This window comes from Glossina fuscipes, unplaced genomic scaffold, assembly GCF_014805625.2.
Source record: "Glossina fuscipes isolate IAEA_lab_2018 unplaced genomic scaffold, Yale_Gfus_2 3, whole genome shotgun sequence".
NCBI classification, from domain to species: Eukaryota; Metazoa; Arthropoda; class Insecta; order Diptera; family Glossinidae; genus Glossina; species Glossina fuscipes.
Window position 1 is genome coordinate 11,400,373 of NW_023998417.1, and position 22,966 is coordinate 11,423,338.

The 22,966-nt window shown below is 35.5% G+C and overlaps 8 protein-coding genes across 10 annotated transcripts; 5 read left to right on the forward strand and 3 right to left on the reverse strand.

Annotated features, from left to right (window-relative positions):
- Positions 1 to 11: 11 nt before the first annotated feature.
- On the reverse strand, positions 12 to 821 carry LOC119634908 (N-alpha-acetyltransferase 40). Its single transcript, XM_038029335.1, has 2 exons — positions 331 to 821; positions 12 to 269 (listed from the first exon to the last, which is right to left on the reverse strand). Exons 1-2 carry the CDS (start codon positions 696 to 698, stop codon positions 17 to 19), a joined length of 621 nt encoding a protein of 206 aa, XP_037885263.1. The 5' UTR covers positions 699 to 821; the 3' UTR covers positions 12 to 16.
- Positions 822 to 1,001: 180 nt separating this feature from the next.
- LOC119634368 lies at positions 1,002 to 1,367 on the forward strand. The gene has a single exon (XM_038028460.1). It carries the CDS (start codon positions 1,041 to 1,043, stop codon positions 1,356 to 1,358), a length of 318 nt encoding a protein of 105 aa, XP_037884388.1. The 5' UTR covers positions 1,002 to 1,040; the 3' UTR covers positions 1,359 to 1,367.
- A 90-nt stretch (positions 1,368 to 1,457) lies between these two features.
- On the reverse strand, positions 1,458 to 5,547 carry LOC119634363. 2 transcript variants are annotated; one of them, XM_038028454.1, is made up of 4 exons: positions 5,416 to 5,547; positions 3,324 to 3,553; positions 1,999 to 3,239; positions 1,458 to 1,776 (listed from the first exon to the last, which is right to left on the reverse strand). In XM_038028454.1, exons 2-4 carry the CDS (start codon positions 3,480 to 3,482, stop codon positions 1,548 to 1,550), a joined length of 1,629 nt encoding a protein of 542 aa, XP_037884382.1. In that variant the 5' UTR covers positions 3,483 to 3,553; positions 5,416 to 5,547; the 3' UTR covers positions 1,458 to 1,547. The 2 variants fall into 2 exon arrangements, with proteins under 2 accessions (XP_037884382.1, XP_037884383.1); XM_038028455.1 differs by lacking the exon at positions 1,458 to 1,776 and adding an exon at positions 1,846 to 1,890 and having other exon boundaries at positions 5,416 to 5,541.
- Positions 5,548 to 8,730: 3,183 nt separating this feature from the next.
- Positions 8,731 to 10,470, forward strand: LOC119634366 (succinate-semialdehyde dehydrogenase [NADP(+)] GabD-like). The gene is made up of 3 exons (XM_038028457.1): positions 8,731 to 9,113; positions 9,183 to 9,471; positions 9,536 to 10,470. The coding sequence occupies exons 1-3, from the start codon at positions 8,889 to 8,891 to the stop codon at positions 10,468 to 10,470; spliced, it is 1,449 nt and encodes a 482-aa protein (XP_037884385.1). The 5' UTR covers positions 8,731 to 8,888.
- A 1,064-nt stretch (positions 10,471 to 11,534) lies between these two features.
- Positions 11,535 to 13,538, forward strand: LOC119634365 (succinate-semialdehyde dehydrogenase [NADP(+)] GabD-like). The gene is made up of 3 exons (XM_038028456.1): positions 11,535 to 12,039; positions 12,103 to 12,391; positions 12,451 to 13,538. The coding sequence occupies exons 1-3, from the start codon at positions 11,734 to 11,736 to the stop codon at positions 13,395 to 13,397; spliced, it is 1,542 nt and encodes a 513-aa protein (XP_037884384.1). The 5' UTR covers positions 11,535 to 11,733; the 3' UTR covers positions 13,398 to 13,538.
- Positions 13,539 to 13,993: 455 nt separating this feature from the next.
- Positions 13,994 to 15,189, forward strand: LOC119634367 (replication protein A 32 kDa subunit). Its single transcript, XM_038028459.1, has 3 exons — positions 13,994 to 14,298; positions 14,356 to 14,989; positions 15,049 to 15,189. Exons 1-3 carry the CDS (start codon positions 14,286 to 14,288, stop codon positions 15,125 to 15,127), a joined length of 726 nt encoding a protein of 241 aa, XP_037884387.1. The 5' UTR covers positions 13,994 to 14,285; the 3' UTR covers positions 15,128 to 15,189.
- A 407-nt stretch (positions 15,190 to 15,596) lies between these two features.
- On the reverse strand, positions 15,597 to 16,327 carry LOC119634369. The gene is made up of 3 exons (XM_038028461.1): positions 16,236 to 16,327; positions 15,922 to 16,129; positions 15,597 to 15,849 (listed from the first exon to the last, which is right to left on the reverse strand). Exons 2-3 carry the CDS (start codon positions 16,094 to 16,096, stop codon positions 15,782 to 15,784), a joined length of 243 nt encoding a protein of 80 aa, XP_037884389.1. The 5' UTR covers positions 16,097 to 16,129; positions 16,236 to 16,327; the 3' UTR covers positions 15,597 to 15,781.
- A 296-nt stretch (positions 16,328 to 16,623) lies between these two features.
- On the forward strand, positions 16,624 to 22,075 carry LOC119634362 (bromodomain adjacent to zinc finger domain protein 1A). Of its 2 annotated transcripts, XM_038028452.1 has the most exons (7): positions 16,624 to 16,704; positions 16,771 to 16,968; positions 17,054 to 20,180; positions 20,237 to 20,826; positions 20,901 to 21,079; positions 21,129 to 21,564; positions 21,631 to 22,075. In XM_038028452.1, exons 2-7 carry the CDS (start codon positions 16,847 to 16,849, stop codon positions 21,719 to 21,721), a joined length of 4,545 nt encoding a protein of 1,514 aa, XP_037884380.1. In that variant the 5' UTR covers positions 16,624 to 16,704; positions 16,771 to 16,846; the 3' UTR covers positions 21,722 to 22,075. The 2 variants fall into 2 exon arrangements, with proteins under 2 accessions (XP_037884380.1, XP_037884381.1); XM_038028453.1 differs by lacking the exon at positions 16,624 to 16,704 and having other exon boundaries at positions 16,847 to 16,968; positions 21,138 to 21,564.
- The last annotated feature ends 891 nt before the right edge of the window (positions 22,076 to 22,966 follow it).

Below are 22,966 nucleotides of genomic sequence, written 5' to 3' on the forward strand. Positions count from 1 at the left end.
TTCTCATTTTATTTAACTAACTTTTAATCAAACGTGGTGGAACGGATTTACTTAATATTTCATAATCAGCTCTTTCTAAAACATCCGGCGTTGTATGGTCTAAAGTATAGCCTATATTCCGAAAGAATGTCCGAGCACCATCATTGTTTATCAAAACAGTCAAAATCACTTTTTCCATATTCCAAAAGGAAGCACATTTTTCCAAGGTAGTCATTATAAACTTGCCTAAACCTTGTCTTTGAACTGAAGGATCAAGTTGCAATTCATAGCTATAAAAATAAAATTGATCCGATGAAAATTGATAGAAATCAACAGAAAAAGTGTATTTACCAATATAACACGCCCTGGCCATAATCCATATCAAAGCGAAACATAGCGTAGCCAACGGGTATCTTATTGCTATCGAGTGCCACCAGATACCGAGCCCAAGTCTTGTTTAAATCACTTTGCTTCACCTTAGGCTTCCAACCCACACTAAGTCGTTTGTAAAACGGAGCTACATTCAATTCCGCAAGCTTAAATGCCCATTTTAGAATTTTTGCATCCAAATCTTTTTTACATCGACAATATAGCGAATAAATTTTAGATTCCACGCCGCCAGTTGAAGTTTCATACGAGAAAGCCCCGTGTATGGATTCTAAAGGATTTTTCGCACGCGATGCAATTTCTACATTACGCTGCGGATTATACTGAGCCATTTCTCAAACAAATAACGGGACTTTACTAAATTAAATATAAACAACGATAAACACGCTTTTCAAGAAAAAATCAGTGGAAGAAAGCGCGAATCCGATGGAATTATTATTTGTAATTGTTGTAAATTGTTCTGAGAAGGTATCAATAGCATCTGAATGGTGTACGCATAATAGTTCCGAACTGGCAATACCGTAAAAAGAACAGTTGATAATAAACAATTTGCCTGCTGCGTTAATTTTTTTTTTGCATTGTTCAACATAAGTCGCGAATCTTGTAATCTCTCCAGTTAAAAAAACGGCAAACCCATAACGCTCGTAAAATTACCTATAAAAAACCTATAAAAAATGTTTAAGAAATCGCGTAATCATAAAACCTTGGCACCGCCAATACCTCCAAGCATTGAAGAAATTCGAGAAGACATGAAGACATTTCAAATAGACGTTGAACCCCAACCCAATTCTACAAGTAACTCATTAGAAACTTGGTGGTACACATTTGAGCAATTTATTAATGACTTAAAATGTCTGAAAATGCTTGAGAGTGAAATTGCAGACTACAAAGTGAAATTGGAGACCCGTCAAATAGAAATTGATACAGAAGCCAAACTTTTAAAAAACGAAATTGAGGAACAGAAGCAACATATTGATTCAATCATAGATTAAATGCAGGCAAACAAATGTAGACTTGTCAAATAACAAGCGTAGAGTAAATGCAAATGATTAATAACTCTATTTATTATAAGTTGAACAGGCAAATAGCAGAGAAAACGTAAAAGAATAAATGTATTAATGCTGAAATATTAGTTTTTTAATTTGCATTCGACTACTAATGCATATCTTCTCGTAGTCTTCTTAATCCGACTTCAAAGGTACATATGATAAGATAACTGTCGATCCCGGCGAAACTTCCAATTCATCAGTAAGAATGTTGGACTTGGTATTGTTACTGCTGATGATGAAATTATCGCTGAAAGAATGAAGCGACATCTTTTCAGGCATCCCCTGCAGGGTAAAATTGTCTTTACGAGCAACCTTTGTAGGATTATAAACTACAAAATAACCCGGATTACCAGATTTACTCCTGTAATATGCAAGTGGAAGATATTATTTTCTGGACTTAGTAAAAAAAAAAAAAAAAAAACTGAAGTTTCAAGACAATTAAATGAAATGATAATAGAGCCCCTCTCACCTTTGCCTATTGACAATACATATTAGTATAAGAGCGTATGGGTTTGTTAATGAATAATAAATAAATGAATTATTGATTAGTTAATTATAAAATTTTAGCCGCATAGAATTTTACCTTGCATATGCTAACAAATACTCAGAATCGAAAGCTTGGAAACTGCCGTGCATATAAGAGGGAGACGAACGCAATTGTGAGATTTGCTTATAGATGGAACCATTTATTTTATCGAGGCCATCAGTTGGCAACACTGGTGCACCAGGAAGCAATGAAAAAAAATAAATTATAGCTGAGGGATTGTCCGTCGTAACTTTATTAATATCCTCTAAGTCCCATTGAAGCCATGCACCCTCCCTTTCTATTTCCCTCATGAACTGAGCATTGCCGGGGACATATCCTTCAGAACGTATGTTTTGCACAAATCTGCTATACATAGGTATATCGACACTCATCTCACCGTTGCGTGTTTTGTAAACCTCCGGACGTATCATGTCTTCGGCCACGGTGAAAAGTGCATCGTCGGTTGAGTTCTCAAAAATTGCCTTATATTCATATAAAGTATCTCCCAAGCCCTCTTGGAAAGTTGTATGAAAATGAGTCCAAAAACGGTAGTCAGTTAAATCGTATTGTGTATTCCCGCTTGGTACCTCGTCTTGGAGATCTTTCGATAGAATATAAAACTTCGAATTTTTCATTCGTATCCCTTTTACACCAAGCGCAGCCAGATGACGCAATACATCACTTAATTCACGCTTTACGATGGTATCATTCATACGTAAATCATACAATCCGTCGCCAAATTGCGAAAGTACATAATTTCCAGGCAACACTTCAGACCAAGCCGATCCATTTACTAAAGATAACCATTTGTTAGGTGCTTCAGGGTTTTCGATCCAAATAAAGGCTGAACGTTTAGTTTCATCGGCTAAGGCGTCTGTCATAATACGCGACTGCTTCGGTACAAAATTTGGAACAATATCGAATACTATATTTACATCTATATCATTGTACCGATTAACAATGTCCTTGATCTTTTTTTCAACATCGGCGTCGCGTACGGTGTAAGTGAACTCTGCTGGTAATTCATAAATCGCACCGGCAGCCTTCATTTTCTGGACTTTAGCAATATCATCATCGGCAACGGAGAAAGTCGAGAATTTAGCCAGAAGACCGCGTTTATACCACGGCAATGGTGCAGGTGGAGCGCATTTAGGAGCATCAATTATAATAAAAATGGCACCACCTAACATAGCCAACCAAATAAGCCAGAAAGTAATGAAAAATATCCAACGTAAACGGACCCAAAATGGATCATTCGCATATTTCATTAATTCCTCCTTAGTCATACCAGTGAATGCCTACGCAACGCGGTATAAAGAAAGTAAAAACGAGATCTTGCAATTATTTTAATGTCTCGGAATGCGTAAAAAATATTCAGTTACCGGTGTTGGTGTGCCACCGATATCGATCTTGGCATCACCATTCTGATGATCGCCCTTTATAAATTTCACTTCGTCGCGTTTAACCGTTAACTTGTCATTGTCTTCGACTCTTAACATCTGCTCATCGGCTCCATCGTTAACTGCATCTTCCTGTGTCATTTTCTGGTCTGTCGTAGAGTTCACTTCACTTTTTAAAGCAAGATTCTCAAGCGGCGGCAAACTTGTTTTCTCTATTTTTTTAATAAGATAAAGAGATAATGTAAAAAAAAATTACGTATTCTGCGCATAGTAACTGAGCGTGTTTGAAAACCTTAACTAATACACATGCAAATGATTTTTGAAAGTTAATAAGGAAATCTTATCGGTGTCATTAAAGATTAACTAACAAAGTGCATGATGTTTAGAATGAACAAATTTAAATAATTAAAGTACTAAGTATTTCTTAATTACGAATAAAAAAATATTAGAAAAAAATACGTATAAACAGCGAAGGAGAAAAACCGAATATCGATACACTACAATCTTGGACGAATGTAGCCCGTTTGTTGTAGAATCACCCATAGAATGGAAAACTTGAAATTATTTCCAATATTCTATCCAAACTTGAAGTCTATAGGTTAACCTTTCCAAGCGGGAAAATATTTACCGCTGAGAAACGCACAGATGGACCGACATGACCACATCGATGCAGAATATGATACCCATCATGATACATAGTCTTTATCGTTTATGGAGCTTACTTTCAAGTGTTAACGAAAGCTCCAAACTTCTGTAATAAGCATAAAAACTTTGCAAAAGCGAAAATTCTAGTACCTTACATGTTATGACAAATGCCAGAAAGATGTGAATATATAGTGGGACGAGCATAACCTATGCGGTAATAATCAATTCTTAGATTTGCTTCTAAGTGTTTGTTCAAAGTTACACGTTACTTATATCATTACAAAGAATGGAATAAATATGACATTTTTATTCATATATTTAATTTAAACACAGATGTACATAAGTGCGTACAAATTGAAAGCATTCCAATCAATGAATTTCAATTTAAAAAGCCCGCAGAGCCGCCCATTCATTATGTTCTAATCAAATTTTTCATTTTATATGTAAAAACTTTAAAGCTGAATAATTTCTCGAATAATGAGTACGAGAGTACACTACACTACGCCCTCTGCACTTAAACTAGATTGCTGGCCTTGCTGTTGAAATTAACTCCTGATGCAAAAAATTGAATGAATCACTGAAAGTTTCCACTTTAAAGGTAGAAACAAGAACTTCAATAAATTTTCAAAGTTCTCACATTTCTACTGCGATAGCACATAGCGATCTGAATTTGGGTTAATGTGTTTAACGGAATTTCATGCTAGTTATATATCAAGCGATATCAAGTGGCACCACAAATTGCAGTACTTTCATAAACCTAGATTATACAGGTATCAACAGCGGACAAATGTTTCAGATATTTTTTAAGATTTACTTCCAAAATTCTTAGCGCATTACAATATTAAAATTTTCTGGCTTTTGGGAATCGATTAAAACAATTCAAAATGACAAATTATAAGTCCAGAAGTTACAGGAATCTTTTTCAAGCGGTGTATGTTCACTATTCGAATCTAACTTTACTTTTTATTTAAGTTATTTTAAGAGAAATTAAAGCTCAGAAAAGAAGGTCAAACAAATCTAATACGAAATCTTTAAGTGGCGTTTATTATCTGACGCAACTCTCTTTACAAATTAAGCCGATTTTAAGTAAATGAATATGAACCGCCACGTGTTGACATAACTTGGATAACATTTACAAACTTACATAGAATGTTTTTAAAAAAAACTCCACCACCCTCCTTGAATAGAACAAGTTGTAATGGTAGCGTAATCAAGATATCTAAAATTCTGTATCCTTGAAAATTGAACAAGGTGTGCCTTCTCTTAGATATGTATATATCACACTGTATGTAAGGCAATATGTATCATTTTTATCTTTTTGCACAGCGAGCTTGATAAAACGCGTAACGATAAATTTAACCGCAAATAACTTTTTTTTACTTATTTTCTCTTTTTTCTATAAATTTCTTCTCCATAAATTTGTACTCACCAAAACCGTTTTCAGCTTTAATGGGATTGCTGTCGTCTTTTTTAATATCCTCAAATATTGGCTTATATGTTTCCACTTCTTTTTCCGTCTGCTTCTCGGAATAATCTAAAGAGCCGACATTAACTGTTTTGCTGTTTCGTTTTAGTATATTCCTCATGTTTAAATAGAGTTGCCAGCTGTTTATAGAAAAAACTGCGCGTAAACAACAAGATCTGCTACTGGCTTGCAGCATGCTATTGACGTTAAATTAACATAATAACTAGAAATGCCTATTTACCAGCTAAGTAACTAATAATATAAACAAATTTTTACATTTTTTAAAGTTTAAACTGATCAAATATGCACGGTAGGAGGTAAAAATAAATTTAAAGTGAAACCCTCAGAAAAAACTACAATTTCAATACATATTGACACCTCAAAAGCTGTGATATAGTGGTTGATAAGGAATCTATAGAGTGAAATCCTTCCGTACACAAAGTGAAGATAAAATTTTCATCACATTTTTAAAACTAATTCTTCGAAAAAGTTTCACTCTGGTCGGCAGGTTTTTAGGTCACGCAATTGAAAAAAAAGAAGCGACTTGCGGCTGACGCGAAAGGTCAAGAAAAAGAAGCATTACACTTCCATTTTATTTCTATAAAATATGAAAAATTATTTTTTGGAAATTGAAAAATCACATACAAAAAATTATATACCAAACTTAAAGTTTAATAATTCCTTTCATTTTTGGTTTTTTTGTAAATTTAAAAAAATGATGAAAATTTTTAGTGGACACAATATTGTAATCCCTTAACTAAATAAATAAAAGGGAAAGTTTTATGGAAAACCATAAGTACTCGTTTCTAAAATGTTTATATTTTTAATGATGCAATAAATTATTACTGAAATTTAGTAATTATTGTTCAAGAAATACACGAAATTTTTTCCGTTTCATATTTAAATAGTTAAAGTTAAGAAAATTTAACAAAACATACCAAACCGTCGAACTAAGAAATGAAAGAAAAACCACTAATGTACACTAGTGTTTACTGAAGTCTTCTGGTCTAAAGACACGTCCAGCGCAACGCAGTCGCCAATCTATTACTAAATTCACATATGGGAATGCATTTAACTTTAAGTGCGTGATTTGAGTTTGTGTTCCAATCGTCAAAGAAAAATTGCAGACTCCATATCAGGTTTGGAGTTGCATGTATGTATGCATGCATGTGTACGTAAATTGCAGTGATTTGAAAGAAAAGTATGTAAGAAAAAAAAAGATATACATTTTGAGGCGAAGCTTAGATACCTAACATATCGTTGCGGACCTCAGAATAGGCTACCTATGGCACTCCTATATGTATATATATATATATATATTTGTTTTATTTTATGAAAATGAATTTTAAAACTTGTAACATAGGCGTATCGAGGCACTTTGAATGAACGGCTGCTTTAACGTTTTAAGCTTATCAAGTAACGCTGGTCTATTAGCGAAGTAACTTGTAACTTCATAGCTACGTGCAGGCATGCAGGTAAGGATTTTTACAATTTCTTCAATTCTTGCAAATAACATCAGAAAGATAGTGCACATCCACCATCGGATAATGCCGATGAAGCATGAGAAGACTTATTTTGTTGAAATTTTAAAATGCGTAGTTGCTCGATTCCAACCTGTTTTTAAATGCTTGTATACGCGTCTATACCTACGTAGGACACTATCCATTTCTTTCTTTCAAAAAAGAATTTCTGGTGACCATTACTTCAATTTTTTTGCTTTTATTCCATCTCGCAATTAATAATAATGAGGATTTGTTTATGTGCGTTTGTGCATACGTATAGGAATGAATTTAAATAAATTGCTTAAGAATCTTTTGAGAGCTTTTAATATTGAATTTGAAACTAGTAAGACTGCGATCAAAAAGTACGAGGACCACCACCTCTTTGATACCCTCGTTTAGGCGATGCATTACGAATTTCTTCTCCTAAGCCAAACTACCTCTGGAGTGTTACGTTTTATTTGCGCAAATCTATTCGCCAACACTTTGGAGAGAAAACTCTTGGTTTACTCTTGGCATAACCTTAAATTCCCCTCAATTATGCCGATATGGCGCGTTACAAATCTCTTCCATCCAACTGTTTTTGCTTGTTATGCGTCATATGGGTGCAGTTATTCATCACAAATATATGGGAATATCTCTTGGTTTTGGCATCACGGCACATTAGTTCTTTGGAAATTTTTGAAACACAAAAAAAAAGGGGGAAATGCTATGAAGACATTATTCTGGTTCACGTGAGGAGGACATAAACCGAAGCGTCAAAGGCTTTGAAGACCAATCGTCTTTAGCAACAGTTTCAACTAACTGTCATAGTGGTCCAAAACCTCTCTACTTAATTAAAAATGTAAAGCGTTCTTCAACTACTTCCAACAATCGCGACTACGAAGTCCAGATTTATTTCTTATCGATATGCGCAGATCACACCAAACATTAAGGAACTAAAGTAATCTTGCAAAATAGCCAAGGAAAGCTTTGAAACTGATAGTGATCTGCAATTTCGCACAATTACTTACTATACTGTACAATAGCTATACAATAATAATAGGTGATCCAACATAACCTCAAAAGATGGAAACCAAACTCCTATGCTTCACTTTAGGTGCTTCAGGTCAATTTTCAATTTTACTAAAGGCAAATGATGCGCATGAATCCTTCATAATTTTATACTAGGATACGCAATAACTCAATTAATGGCTGGGACAAATGCCCATAGGACTGCAATGTTACGTTTTCTTAGTGTGGATCAGAAAATTTTTAAATTTTTTTAGGAATGAGTAGCATATGAAAGCGATTTTAACGTAAAGAGTGCGATTTTAGTTCGGTTTGCAAGCGAGCCAAGTGTCGGCCTGCGGTGCGATATTAAGACGGGAGTTGAAATATTGCAGCTAAAGAAGATTTTGAATATAATAGCAATGTGTTCAAAATGTAAAAATAATTTTCACTTTACCAAGACGCGTCCTCGCATACCTTTATAATTATTTGTCGATTTCTCAACAAGGTAATGTCTTCCCACAAATTTCGTATTCACCTAATACTGACGATTTCGGGGATGCATTATCTTTTGGAACGATTGCGGAAACTTCGTTCCCTGCTAAACGTTTAGACGCAATACGAGCCGAATAATATGAAACTTCTGTCGGATATTTATGGTAGTATGGGTCAACATAAAGAACTCCATCCCTAGTATTACGTAAAAGTACAACATTGTAGCATAGAGCAGAGAAGAAATAAAATTGATTCGATTTCAACTTCCATTCCAAATGCTTGCTTCATCATTATAATCGTAGTCTAAACAATTAAAAAAAAAGTGAAAATTGTCAGACGGCAGGCATTAAGTCATAAATAAATTTGATTAATTAATAATTGACCTAAATTTGTCTAAAATTTCTAAAAATCATCGCAGTTTAACTTAGTTAAAAAATTAAGCGGCAGCGAGCAATGTCTTCATTATTACTCTCGAAGGCTTTTATTAATGGCAAGTGGGTGGATGCGGCCGATTGTGATATGTTTGACGTATGCAATCCTGCCAACGGTAAACTTATTGGCTGCGTACCGAACATGAAGATCGAAGATTGTCGCGATGCAATAGTTGCTGCTAAATGTGCATTCTTTTCCAAGGAATGGTCATGCTTGGTTGCAAAGCAACGTGCCGACTTGCTTAGGGTCTGTGAAAGTTTTAAGATCTTAAAAAGGGCGGTCATTGAAACGGTTTTTGTTTATACATTTCTTAAGTGCTGGGCCATTTTAATGAAACAGAATGTCGATGACATCGCTGATATTATCACAGCCGAGTCGGGAAAACCTATAACTGAGGCAAAGCATGAGATTTTACATGGAAGTTCGCTTTTGGAGTGGTTCGCAGAGGAAGCTCGCCGAGTGTTTGGTGAAATTATACCTTCTCCAAAGAAAGATAGCGAACTGTTAGTAATCAAACAACCTTTAGGTGTCGCAGGCTTGATTACACCTTGGAATTTTCCCTTAAGTACGATAACGCAAAATGCGGGCGCTGCATTAGCTGCTGGTAAAAATGCAAATCTCCCTTATTTTAAGTTCCTAATTAAACAAAAAAAGCTTGATGCTCTTAGGTTGTACTGTCGTCATCAAGCCAAGCTTATTTACTCCCTTGACTTGCTTGGCTGTGGCGAAATTGTCTGAAGAAGCTGGATTTCCTAGAGGAGTAATCAATGTTGTCACTTCGAATAATGCGCGCTGCATAGGAGAATACATGTGCAAGAGTCGAGATATTCAAATTATATCGTTTACTGGTTCCACAAATATTGGAAAACTTATTTATCGTCTATGTGCTGATGATCTGAAACGTGTTTCCCTCGAATTAGGCGGTAACGCACCCTTTATAATTTTCGATAGCGCCGATATAAAGAAGGCGACAGAAAGTGCATTACTTGCGAAATTCCGCAATTGCGGTCAAACGTGTATTGCAGCCAATCGTTTCTTCGTGCAAGACGGAATTTATGATCGATTTGTCGCTTGTTTTAAACAACAGGTAGAAGATTTGGTTATCGGCTTTGGTTGCGCTGAGGAAACTCAAATGGGTCCACTTATCAATGAAGATCAGTTTACTACGATATGTGAATTGGTTGAGGACGCGCGCAAAAAAAACGCCTGCATACTAACTGGCGGATGCGGTTTGCCCTGTTTAGGTAAACTGTTTTATGCCCCTACTATAATAACTAAAGTGCCACCGGAGGCAAGAATTTATTGTGAAGAGATATTCGGTCCAATTGCGCCAATTATCAAATTTAAAACCGAAGAAGAGGCTATTCGAAAAGCGAACGATACAAAAACCGGTTTGGCTGCTTATTTCTTTACTGAAAACCTCCAACAAGCGTTTCGAGTGGCTAAACGTTTAGAAGTGGGTGTAATAGGTCTGAACGAGGGCCTCATTTCAACAGCTGAAGCACCGTTCGGCGGTATCAAAGATTCGGGTGTTGGTAATGAAATTGGACGTATAAATGAGTATATCAACATTAAATACATTTGTTTAGGTAATCTTAAGTAATAATGGAAAATTATATTCGTTTTTAATTAACAAAAAAAAAAAAAAAAACTATATTATTTTAATTTTAATTTAAAGTTAAAATTAATAATAAAAAAAAAACAGCAAAACACTAAAAAGCCAGAGTTTATGCAGAGAATATATTCAATCGCTTTTAAATTACTTGAATTTGACGAGGCTTAATAATAGCGAGATAATGACGAAGAGAATGAATAATCTTCAAATTCCAGAGCATCGTCGTGCGAATTCTATCGTTGCTCCAATTTAGTAGCAAAGGGAAAAGGAACGCTTTTATCACTTTAATTAATTTCCAAGTTTGATAGATGATTTTGTTTCAGTTAAAAACCATGTAAGATCAAGTGTAGTATATATATCCTAAGCTATTTATGAACGAATCAAGTTAGAACATTTCAATTTAATCTGGATACATAACGAAAATGATACGAGTTCGTAGAAAGCTTGTTTTTCAATTCGAATTGTAATTTCAATAGGTTACATGATATGACATGAGCAAAGCGATTCTAGTGCTAGCGTCAGCCGATTACTTTTATGATAGATATAATAAATCCCCTAATCTAACCATCAAGATATCAACAATCGACAAAAGAAAGGTTCACATTTCCCTCTAAGCAATGCAATGCTGAGGATATATTTCTTCGTAGTGGTTTTTTTTATTTATTTTATGTTATTTTTAATATGAGTGCCCACTCTCTCTCTCTCTCTCTCGTTCTCTTTTTTTAATAACACTTGATAAAAAATACACTTTAGTGTAATAACTAATAATAAATCTAACCGATCTACATCCTCCCTATCTGGTCTATATGCATGTATAGAAATTTGCATAGCTCATTGCACTGCAAAGACTACGTCTACGCTAAAGTGGAAGTAAGGAAAATCAACTGAGGCATTAAAATAGAGAGAGAGAGAGAGAGAGAGAGAGAGAGATTGTGCGCGTATTTACTAGTCATGCATTTAATATATAAATCAATGAGCGGAGAATTTTACGAGTTGACAAACAAAATCGTACTACGAAATAATTCTAATTGGAGTCTATTAGTTTTAATGAAGATTTATCTAAACCGGTGTACTCTTTCATTTTATTTATTGTTAGCGTTTACGTTTATTAAATAAGAGCACCCCTTCTACTTGCGCAATCTTGAATTAATTAATTTGCTTAGAATCTCTTTTGGCAAATCAATAACGAGTTATCTACTTACGATAATACATTCGATTTAATAACTTACCCAAAATTTGTTAAAGTGAAAAATGTTGCGTACATCTTTTATAAGAGTCATCGTGAAGCATCATCAACATCAATTTAGTTCTGTTAAGAGTTTACAGCAAACAATGTCTTCGTTATTGCAATCGAAAGCCTACATTAATGGCAAATGGGTGAATGCGTCAGACGGGGGTGTATTTGATGTGAAAAACCCTGCCAATGGCAAGGTTATTGGGAATGTGCCCAACATGACTGTTGGAGATTGTCAAGAGGCTATAGATGCGGCTAAGCGTGCCTTTCATTCAAATGATTGGTCATCGCTAACGGCGAAACAACGCTCCGCTCTTCTTAAGGTTCATGGATTAGGAGAGTATTTTTTTTGACATTAACTAATGATTTCTTTTTACCTTTTAAAGACTTGGTTTCGATTAATTGAGCAAAACGGCCAGGAGATCGCCGAAATTATGACTGCCGAATCCGGTAAACCAATAAATGAATCAAAAGGCGAAGTATTATATGGCAATTCATTTCTGGAGTGGTTTGCGGAAGAAGCTCGCCGTATCTACGGGGAAATCGTTCCAGCGCCAGTAACAAATCGTGAGCTTCTCGTAATGAAACAACCCCTAGGAGTGGCCGCCTTAATTACGCCTTGGAATTTTCCTTTAGCGATGATAACTCGTAAAGCGGGTGCCGCTTTGGCAGCTGGTAAATATTAAATTTAAAAACCAAACGCTTTAGCTGTTGGTATTCATTTCATATTTCAGGTTGTACGGTTGTTATTAAGCCAGCAGAAGATACCCCCCTAACTTGTCTGGCTGTAGTTAAATTAGCCGAAGACGCTTGCATACCAAAAGGATTGATCAACGATAAATTGACAAAAAAGGCAGCTCCAATAGGGGAGTTATTGTGTAAAAGTCCCGACGTTGGCACCATATCCTTTACTGGCTCTACAGAAGTGGGAAAGTTATTGTACCGCCAATGCGCCGATACTGTTAAACGAGTTTCTCTTGAATTGGGCGGTAATGCACCATTTATCGTATTCGATTCCGCCAATTTGGAGAAGGCCGTAGATGGAGCCATGGCCTCAAAATTTCGAAATTGTGGACAAACTTGTGTATCAGCGAATCGTTTTTTTGTGCAAGAGGGAATTTATGATCGATTCATAAACGCACTGAAGCAAAGAATAGAGTCGTTGAAAATCGGTTCAGGCGAATTTGACGATACTCAAATAGGTCCTCTTGTCAATGAAATGCAATTTAACAAAATAACCGAATACGTAGAAGATGCTCGCACAAATAATGCTCATGTGTTAACTGGTGGCAAGCGTTTATCGGATTTAGGCGAACTCTTTTATGCTCCAACCGTTATCACAGATGTTGGACCAAACGCAAGAATTTATACAGAAGAGGTATTCGGTCCCATTGTATCCGTAATTAAATTCAAAACTGAAGAAGAAGCCTTGGAGAAAGCAAATCAAACACGACGAGGTCTAGCCGGTTACTTTTTCAGCGAAAACCTGCAACAAGTTTTTCGAGTAGCTAAACGTTTAGAAGTTGGTATGGTAGGTGTCAACGAAGGCTTAATATCAGCAGCTGAAGCGCCATTTGGCGGTGTCAAAGAATCTGGTATTGGTCGCGAAGGTTGCCATTACGGCATAGACGAGTACGTCGATGTGAAATATGTCTGCATGGGAAATTTAAATTACAATTAAAACCTAACAATTTACTAAGCAAAATCTAAATTTCTAGCTTTAGCTTAGAAAATTTAGTAATTATTTTTTGCATAGATCAAGTCTTCCATTGTTTTGTTACGTTGTTGCTAAGCTTACAATATAGATTCCATTAGAAATTAAACTAAAGGCCATAAATAAAATTGGTTTACTTACTTAACTCGCATTAGTATATGTAACGTTTATAATCAGACGTGATTTTACATTTCTCTTTTCGAAATAGATGTGAAATGCCAGGTAAAGTTCTGTGTATTGATAAATGAAATTTCCTTGCTTATTATTGCTTAAATGTCCGCGCACTTTCTGGTATTATGGTCTGAGAAGATAATCAGGAGGAAGGTAAGGTAAGAATCAAGTTCGCATCGATTCTTGCTCTTTGAGCGTTTAAGCTTTTTTCAATTATTCGATTAAATTTGAAATAAGTTCTGATTCAAATTAATTTAAATTGAAAATTGTGATCGCCACCGCTACTAGCAATTTTTCTTTTATATACGCAGCTCTTTAACGAATTCTGGAAATTTAAAGGGGAAGTAAACAAGCGAACTTCGAATTCTGGCAAATTAAAGGAGAAGTAAACAAGCGAACTTCGAATTCTGGCAAATTAAAGGGGAAGTAAACAAGCGAACTTTAACGGCTGAATGCCAAAGCGAAGACCAACTTTCAGCTGTAATTTTTCTACATAATTTCAAGAAAAAAATCAACTAAAAGATTTACATCATTGAGCTTTTATATATGTAATCATCTTTGTATGACATTTTTGTTTTGTTGGTTTGCTTACTGAATTGGCGGCTTTAAACTCTGACATTGAACGTAGATTGGAGGAGTTCCTTTTCGCTTTTTAAATACTTTGGATTTCACAATATTTGGAAAATGAACGTATCTTGTTAGTTTCATTGAAATAAATATGAAAATGTTTTAACTAAATTTCCTTCTTTAATAGTCGGCAGTGAATTCAATGCCACACAAACAACTGACGGCGCGGCGGCCGAAAAAAAGTCAGAAGGTATTGCACCTGTACTAATTAAACAACTCCTCAAATCTGCTGAAGGCAATTTCCAGATGTTTGGAATGAACTTTAGTATGGTTTGCATACGCGCGATAGTTCGTAATATTGAAACTTCATCGACCAAAATAACTTATTTACTAGAAGATAACACTGGCCAGATAACTGCTCATTACTGGCTAGAAGAGGGTGATACTTTAAAAGCACCCGACGTGATGCTTAATAAATACGCAACTGTTTATGGCAGTGTGAGGTCGCAAGCTGGTCAAAAGACCATAATGGTTTTCAAAATGCTTCCCATTAATGATCCAAACGAAATCGTTACACATCTTCTAGAGGTGCTTTGTGCCCGTTATAAAGCCGAGCAATACGCCTCAAGCTATAGCGGTCACAGTTTCGTTGGTGCTAGTAAAGCAACCACTGGCTTTGATATGCCGTCAAGCAGTGAATCAGGTTTGGACGGCAAAAAATTAGCAGTGCTTCAAGCAATTAAAACTCACCAGTCTCCTGATGGTATTAATCGTGATGAGTTGAAACGTAAATTTGGACAAATGAAAGAGTCTGAGCTCAAGTAAATTTCGATTTATTTCAATTATTTAACAACTTCGTTATAATATTTTCCATTTGCAGCTCGATTTTGGACTTTATGATTACCGAAGGTTTCATCTATTCGAGTATCGATGCTGACCATTTCCTGAGCACGGAGTAACGAGTGAAAGGGCCAAAAATTCAATTTCCAATCTCTTAGTATATAAAAACATATTGTAAAAATGTCCTTTTATACAAAAAAAATATAATTTCATGAAAATGTACAGCTGAACAGGGAAACAATTTCTGTTTAAGAATTGTTAAGAATTCTGGGAACATAAAAGAAAGAAGAAGAGTTTCGCAAAGCTAAAACGAATAAAAAGGGATTAAGTCAGTCCGGTGTCCCATACATATTCTATATCCATTCTGGAAGTCCCTTCATATATTCATACACCTGACGTATTACGAGCAAAGAGTTTTTGATGACTTTCTTTACATACAAGCCTCGTGTCTACCAGTTAAGGTGGAAATGCACATCAATAACGTTCATGGCGAACGTAGTAGGAAATGCGGCTCGCCCAAGAACCACTTTTAAGCCGAAAAAGTTGTTCAAGTCGCCTTTCCCCTTAGCGAAATTAAAAACATCTAAAGCCTGAAATCTTCTATGACATTTTATTTAGATCACTGCATTATCCAGCAAATAACGCATAATAACTGAATGCTTCAAGTTATTATTTGCAATAAATTCAATCGCAAAATTTATGTACTAAACTTTAGACTTAACAAACTATTGCAAATAGATTCGGCAGCAAGCAAACCTACAGCCAAATGCTTCTTAATGATGAGCGGCAGCTTCTTTAGCTTTCTGGTCGGCCCACGATTTCTTGTTTTCGGGCGAGTTTGCTACAGACAAAACGTGTATTGAGGTTAATTTTATTTCAAATACCTATCATGTCATCATCGTTTAATACAAACCCAATTTGCTAATTTTATAAAATATAGGGACGCATACTCCTAGAGCCACGAAATAATAACGCCAGATCCATTGATTTTTAATGTAATGTTTAATTGGAAATTGTGCGATCTTTGCCGAGAAAGTGTATGGAAACTTCATGGGATTACCCACTGGTTTTTCAGCTTTATCCGCCATATTTCACTTATTAAAGCCCGCTACACTTTTATACTTTAAAAGGATGAGAAATTTTCAAAGAAATTCCAGTAATTTAGATTAAGAAATTATGTAATCTAATAATTTTTTTACTCGCACACAATTTCCGAACAACACTCACCAGTCAAAAAATCTACAAATGTCAAGTAGTTTTTATTAAGATGGTACCGATGGCTTACAGCTGACGACGATAACAAAATATTTAAGTAATTATCGCCATTTGATAATTATTTTACATATAAATAGCATAAAACTATGTCTATTTTGCAATAATTGTTTAATAAGAATGCGATTGAATATAATTTATCGTTAATAGGAAACATTTTTACTTTGGGATAATAAAATGAAGGATTTTTTAAATTCCTTTAATAACTGTTTTCCCGTTATTGCTGTACCTTAAAGGTACTTATCTACTCTTTTGCGTTCTCGTAATTTTAAGCTTTCCTATAGAATAAAATTTATTAATATAAGTGAAAAGCACGCCAGACATTTATTAAAATTTCGCGCGTGAATTTTGCAAAATTTCACAAATATTTAAGGATTTGCATGTTAAATTCATAAATATTATCGTTTGCAACAATGTTAGTTAAGTAATGAGAATTGTTGGATAAGTAACTAAAGCAAAGAACGTTTATAAAAATATCATTTTTATATAGCTTACAAACAAAACAGCGCGATTATTTCGAGTCCAGATAATTTATTTATAGTGCATTTTTTTTGTACGAAGGAAAAATGCCAATTTGTACGCGGAATGGCTTTTATAATGCTGCTTCGAAAAATAAAAATGAAATGTTTCAAGACAATGAAGAAGTCTTCTTCTGTGAGGTTACTAAAGAGATCTTCAGAGATTACGAGTAAGTTGATAGATATTGCATATAAAAAAAAATTTATGTTTGTAGACAATTGCACGTAATTTTATAATTTTTTAATTATGCGAAGGGACTATTTTCGTCATGTTATGGCCATAAATTCAACCGTTTGGCAGTGTGAAGCTACCGGCAAGGACAATCTTACCTACGCGGAGGCGTTAAAGAGCGAAAGAAAAGCTCGTAAGAAATTGGAAATGTTTAAAGATTCTCTTCGGCCGCCGGCGATGCTCGTCATAGATAATGCTAAACAATCTTCATTAAAGCTTCTGAGCGCTTTAACATTTCGTTTCCTTCGAAGACGTTTCTTCATTAATGAAGAAGTACAATTAAGCCAGAAATCATCCACTCATTATACAATAATCGAAATACTCACGTCAGATGGTAGCAAAGGGTCGATTAATGAAACTTATGAAAACACCGAAAGCCTCCAATATAAATTACGTAGCTTGGGGAAAAAACCATCTGAAACCATTGTACCATATGATAAAGTACGTCGTCAGCGTTTTGAATTCACATTAGAAAATTTACAAATGTTCATTAAAAATAACGTAGTAAGGATTGATGGTATACTTCGGCCGGATCCGAATTCTTATAAAAAATATGTGACAGATCGTCGGATCTCATTTGAAAGTATATTTATTGGAAAAATGCCGTTTTTTACACCGGCTAAAGCACGCAAGCCTAACGAGATTATTGATGGGAAAAAACAACCAACTCTTAACAAATATTTATTAAAAAATGGAGAAGCAGAGAACGAAAGGAGCAATAAACCGAAATCATTGAAAGAAGAAATGGAACGTGTGCGACGTGAGAAGCAGCAACAGTTATTGGAGCAAGAACGCTTAAAAGCCGAAAAACGAGCGAAACTTCTCGAAAGAATCGAGAATGAGTGCACCGCACTGCTGACAAAAACAGATGACTTAGAACGCACAGACCAACGCCGTTTGCCCTATTATGCACCCGTCCAAACATATATTCCTGATAAATTCATAAGTGATGCATTCATGTTGCGTGAGTTTATGCATACTTATGTGGGCCTTCTATCAGGCATAGAAGTATTCCGAGGCAATCTGAGCTTCTGTGAAATGACACGCGCTTTAACGACGCGCGAGATAGCCGGCCCGCTCTCAGATATTTTATTAATTTTTCTGGGAACAATTTTCGATCTACAGCGAGAAGAAGAGGAAGAATGTGCAGTCGATTATTCCAGCGTCAAACAAATGCAAGAGCCTCAATGCACAATGGCTTTGGCAGCAAAGGCTCATCACTATGCTAAGCGTCATTTCGCTTTCAAATTAAATGAACTGCCACTAGATGCATTAACGTTAAGCGAGGTATTGCGTTTGCATTTTCTCTCTTCGGGAGCTATAGTTAAAAATAAAAGGGCCGAAAAATGGCGAATTATGTATCGTAATGGTTATTGCTCATCGGAGGATCCTGGTCTTGCTCTTCGCATGAAGCATCCTTACATATTGAAAGCCCTTAAAATGTATACTGTCTACCAATTGCCCATTCGAGACATTTTGCGGATTCTGCGTTGTTTGATGGATCAAATTCTCACCTACTCGGGTCCCATTAATGTAATCGAAGAACGCATGGAACAAACAATATCTGCTCGTCAAGAATTACGAAATTTGCAGATATTGGAAAATCAACGATTGACTAAAGTTCAAGCCATGAAAAAGAGTATGACAAATGAATGCTATCAGCAGCTAATGGAAGACGATGTAAAAAACGATGAAGAAAAACGTAAGCTCTTGCAAGAAAAGCTTGATAAGAAATTAACTGAACTTTTAACTCAATCTGACCGCCAGCATAAGAAGTATGAGCAACAAGTTGCTAAACTCAATGAGTCAATTTTTAATCATCTCGTTTATCTGGGAATGGATCGTGCCTATCGCAAATATTATGTCTTGGAATCTATGCCTGGAATTTTTATCGAGCATGCCGGTGATTGCATGGATAATTGTTTATTGAATCCTCCTAAAAATCGGCCATTACATCCTGAACTGACAGCACATAATAGCAATCTACCTAAAACTCGCCAAGGCTTAAGAGCCTACTTATTACGAATGTACAATGAAGAGGAAAAAAAAGCAAACATTGTCGGAACAATTGACAGCAAAACGAAGAATAATGCTTCGTTGGATGTTGCCCAAGAAAATAAAGAGAACGAACTAAACGGTCAAGTCAATGGGCTAGGGCTAGTAAATGGTCATCACGATAGTATAAATAAAACTGATCCGGACGATGCACCACTGCCGCCACCTACGCAATATCAACTATACATGTGCACGGGAGATCCTCGTAACTGCATTGTCCATAATGATTTAGATATGAATCGGCGACGGTGGTCGTATTTATATAAAAGTGACGATTTTGAGTCTTTATTCGATTCCCTTAATCCATTGGGGACCAGGGAATGCGAGTTGCGTGAACAATTGGCAACTTACAAGAGTTTGTTGCTGGAGCACATGAAACAGTGCCCAAATGATTTTTTGACTATCGAAGCTAAACATATAAATCGTTTTAAAAACATTATGACGACGGAGACGAGTCGCAAGTACAGTAATTCAAACTTTAATTTTCCCGTTCATAATTCTGATCTTAATGAAGTTATGTATAGTGCTCTTGTGGAGCGTATATTGCAATTTGAGAGCGAAATTTACACTGGTGATCTCGGTAGGCTTAAGGTGAAAGATATGGAAAAATGGCGAACGGATTTAATTAATGGCCAGTACGATGCCCAAGCGAAATTGCAATGGGGTCCGCCAAAATATGGACATTTGGCAGTTAATGGAGTCGAGAGCGAACATAAACTCGAAAGCGGCGAAAAAGAGGAAGATTCCGAAAATGACGCTGATGATGACGGACAGGATGATGGTATCGTAAAATATGCCGGAAAAGCGTATCACGACCCAGGTGAAACATTGGGTGATACTGAAGAAATTGAGTCCGAGGATAGTGCCGACGATGATATATCTCTTCATGATTCGGAATCGTTGCGTTCGCATGTTAAGCAATTGGCTTCGGGCTTATTACAGGTCGAACAGGCTATTGAGCGGCGTTTTCTAAAGGAACCTTTTGGTGCAGCTATTCTAAAGGACAAGGACTTGCAAGAACGTAAACAACAGACAGCGAGCAATCGTTTACGGCAATGGGAAGTGTCATTGATGGAGAGCACTAGTTACTCACAAGTATAACTGGCATAGAATCTTCTTAACTGCGATTTTCAAATTTATTCCATATATAGGTCTTTCTCCATTTAACGGTTTTAAATGACTGCATCATATGGGCGAGATCTACCAATAAATCAAACTGTATGGTTTGTAGGCGGGGAAGTGATCCAGAAAAAATGCTACTCTGTGATGAATGTAATGGTGGAACTCACATGTTTTGCATGAAACCAAAAATGAAAACAGTTCCAGAGGGCAATTGGTACTGTAAACGTTGCGTTGCTCGATTGGGTCTTGAGAATGAAAACGACAAAAAGCAAAAGAGACCAGATAAACGACGAAAACGTACCTTTTTGGTGGATGATGACGCAAGCGATACTTCGTCTATCACCTCGGACACGAAAATGACGAAAAAGGTTCCGGGCAGCGGCAGTAGCAACGCCAGTGGGAGTGGAGAACGAAGAAATAAACGCTTACGATCACAAGACATTGAAGCAATCATTGAACAAGAGGAAGACGATGAGGACGAAGAAGGAGGAGGAATAGATAACGATCAGATGTCAGACGAAGTGAAAATAGTCGGTATGATGGAGGAAGAAGACGCTGATATCGAAATTCAAGAAGGAAAAGGAAATGTGATATCCGAAGAAAGTTCAAATGTAGATGAGTATGTCCGCAAATAATAACTAAGTTGTTCAAGTTATTTTTAATTTTTAACATTTGCTTCTTTCTTAATTAAAGAGATGAAAGCGTTTGTAACGTTTGCTCTTATGACGGCAGTGACTTATCATGTTCACAATGTAAAAATTCTTACCATTTGGAATGCATTAATTTAAAACGTCAACCGCGATACAATTTTATCTGCAAGAAATGTAAACCCGGCACAGAAGGGTCGCGTAAGAGGAAACTCAGAGCAAATGGTAATGATTTAGTTTCCAAAACGAATGTAATTTATTTACTTATTTGAAGTGATTTCAGACTCTTCTTCCGAAAGTGAAAATGATGAATACGAAGAGGACGAAACGCCGCTAAGTAAACGAAAACGTTCCGAGAGGCAGCGTTATACTCATACAACTGCAACGACGTCAATCGTTCAAGAGAGTGGGAAAAGTGGACGGCGCTCATTCCGGCGAACCGGAGAAAATTTGCCCTTAAACAGTTCGGCTTTGTATGAACTTTTGAAGAAAGTTATGAAGGATGAAAACGCTTGGCCTTTCCTAAGACCGGTGTCACAGGCGGAAGTACCCGATTATTACGATATAATTAAGAACCCTATGGATTTCGCTAAAGTGAAATCTAAATTAAATATGGGCTCATATCAAATTAACGAAGAAGTCTTAAAGGATATTGAACTCATATTTAATAACTGTGATGAGTACAACGTGAAGGGCAACGAAATCTATCAGTAAGTTTTCATATAGATTCAAAACTCTTGCCCGTGAATTAGAATTGTATATTATATCATTTATAGGGCCGGAGCCGCTTTGGAAAAACATGTAATGAAGCTTTGTTCACAACTGAATTTGCCTTTTAGGCCAAGTGATATGAATTCAGATGATTAGACTTGTAATTATAGCAGACAACTACGTTATTATTAACTAACTGTTACCCATTCTTTGTGTCTTGTTTTAATTATTAGTTCTCTCATAAGCACACGTCGCTGTCATGATATTTCTTACTCAAAACTCATCGTAACTTCTTAAAGCAAATTAAATAACTAATTTTATTCTACTTGAAAATGTTGAGACTTGTAGAGAGTTTTTCCAAATTTTCCCCTCTTACAAGGTAAAAGCTTTCAAAAACATAACTATCAACTATTGACCACGTAATACTGTCCTTCATTCTTTTGATTTCATTTTTGTAAGTTTTGAGTTGGGAGATCATGTTTGTGTGACGTGAACATCTTTTGCGAGTAAGTTTAGATTTTTTTTTTTTTTTAACACTATAATTAAAATAACTAAATCTTAAGTCTAGACATTTAAATAATGATAAACTCAATTACTACCTAAACAAGACCCTACACATAATTACATATTTACTTCTTTTCACAACCGAAAAAAAAAAAAATATATATTTAATAAAAGTTATGTTTTGATGAGTATTTATATTATTTAAAAAAGTCGATCAATCAATATCAAATCAATATTTATGAAAGTGATTACTTTTAAATTTGAAAATTGAAATATTGAAAATAAATAATGAGCAAGGAGCGAATTTACGTTGACGCAATTCCGTCAAAATTCAATTATTGAAACTATATAAGAATATTGATTACTAAAGGGAGTAGGATTTCGTTATCCTGCTTTTAATACCTACAGACCTTTCATTAATGCGACATTTTACACCGAGTCATGTCCATATTAATTCAATTACACAACTCAATCATTTTGATCAGCAGAATAAATATTTACGTAGTCATCGAGAACTTGCGAATCTAGCCACGATTTCTCTTTTATATATGTGTATTCCCTCTTACCTGGATTGAGGCGTTTTCAAGACGAATATCACTGTTCACTATAATATTGTAATCAGCCATCGCGAGCATCTATATTACAACAACGCAAATAACTGAAATTAAAATATGACTTGAGATTAATAAATTTCTGCAATTACTTTCTAGCATATTTTAAAAATTCCTCTTAACAATTTCTATCTAGTTTTTGATCTACATATGAAGAAACAAACATACCTTATATATAGACTAAGACGAAACTTTTTTGACTGGAACAAATTTTCAAGAACCCTTGTCGCCTAGCTGTAATTTTACTTTGTGTCAAAATCTTGAAAGCGTTTTCTGTTTTTATTCC

Coding starts and splice junctions, on each gene's coding strand:
- LOC119634367 (XM_038028459.1), top strand. Junction 14,990..15,048: donor ATGAAAGAGTCTGAGCTCAA/GTAAATTTCGAT, acceptor TTCCATTTGCAG/CTCGATTTTGGACTTTATGA.
- LOC119634368 (XM_038028460.1), top strand. CDS start 1,041: ATGTTTAAGAAATCGCGTAATCATAAAACCTTGGCACCGCCAATACCT.
- LOC119634362 (XM_038028452.1), top strand. CDS start 16,847: ATGCCAATTTGTACGCGGAATGGCTTTTATAATGCTGCTTCGAAAAAT. Junction 21,080..21,128: donor GAGGAAACTCAGAGCAAATG/GTAATGATTTAG, acceptor ACTTATTTGAAG/TGATTTCAGACTCTTCTTCC. Junction 21,565..21,630: donor AAGGGCAACGAAATCTATCA/GTAAGTTTTCAT, acceptor TATCATTTATAG/GGCCGGAGCCGCTTTGGAAA.
- LOC119634369 (XM_038028461.1), bottom strand. CDS start 16,096: ATGGCGGATAAAGCTGAAAAACCAGTGGGTAATCCCATGAAGTTTCCA. Junction 15,850..15,921: donor TTATAAAATTAGCAAATTGG/GTTTGTATTAAA, acceptor TTTTGTCTGTAG/CAAACTCGCCCGAAAACAAG.
- LOC119634365 (XM_038028456.1), top strand. CDS start 11,734: ATGTTGCGTACATCTTTTATAAGAGTCATCGTGAAGCATCATCAACAT. Junction 12,040..12,102: donor AACGCTCCGCTCTTCTTAAG/GTTCATGGATTA, acceptor TACCTTTTAAAG/ACTTGGTTTCGATTAATTGA. Junction 12,392..12,450: donor GGGTGCCGCTTTGGCAGCTG/GTAAATATTAAA, acceptor TTCATATTTCAG/GTTGTACGGTTGTTATTAAG.
- LOC119634366 (XM_038028457.1), top strand. CDS start 8,889: ATGTCTTCATTATTACTCTCGAAGGCTTTTATTAATGGCAAGTGGGTG. Junction 9,114..9,182: donor AACGTGCCGACTTGCTTAGG/GTCTGTGAAAGT, acceptor ACATTTCTTAAG/TGCTGGGCCATTTTAATGAA. Junction 9,472..9,535: donor GGGCGCTGCATTAGCTGCTG/GTAAAAATGCAA, acceptor TGATGCTCTTAG/GTTGTACTGTCGTCATCAAG.
- LOC119634363 (XM_038028454.1), bottom strand. CDS start 3,482: ATGACACAGGAAGATGCAGTTAACGATGGAGCCGATGAGCAGATGTTA. Junction 3,240..3,323: donor TCGGTGGCACACCAACACCG/GTAACTGAATAT, acceptor CGCGTTGCGTAG/GCATTCACTGGTATGACTAA. Junction 1,777..1,998: donor TATTTGTTAGCATATGCAAG/GTAAAATTCTAT, acceptor TGCATATTACAG/GAGTAAATCTGGTAATCCGG.
- LOC119634908 (XM_038029335.1), bottom strand. CDS start 698: ATGGCTCAGTATAATCCGCAGCGTAATGTAGAAATTGCATCGCGTGCG. Junction 270..330: donor GGCCAGGGCGTGTTATATTG/GTAAATACACTT, acceptor TTATTTTTATAG/CTATGAATTGCAACTTGATC.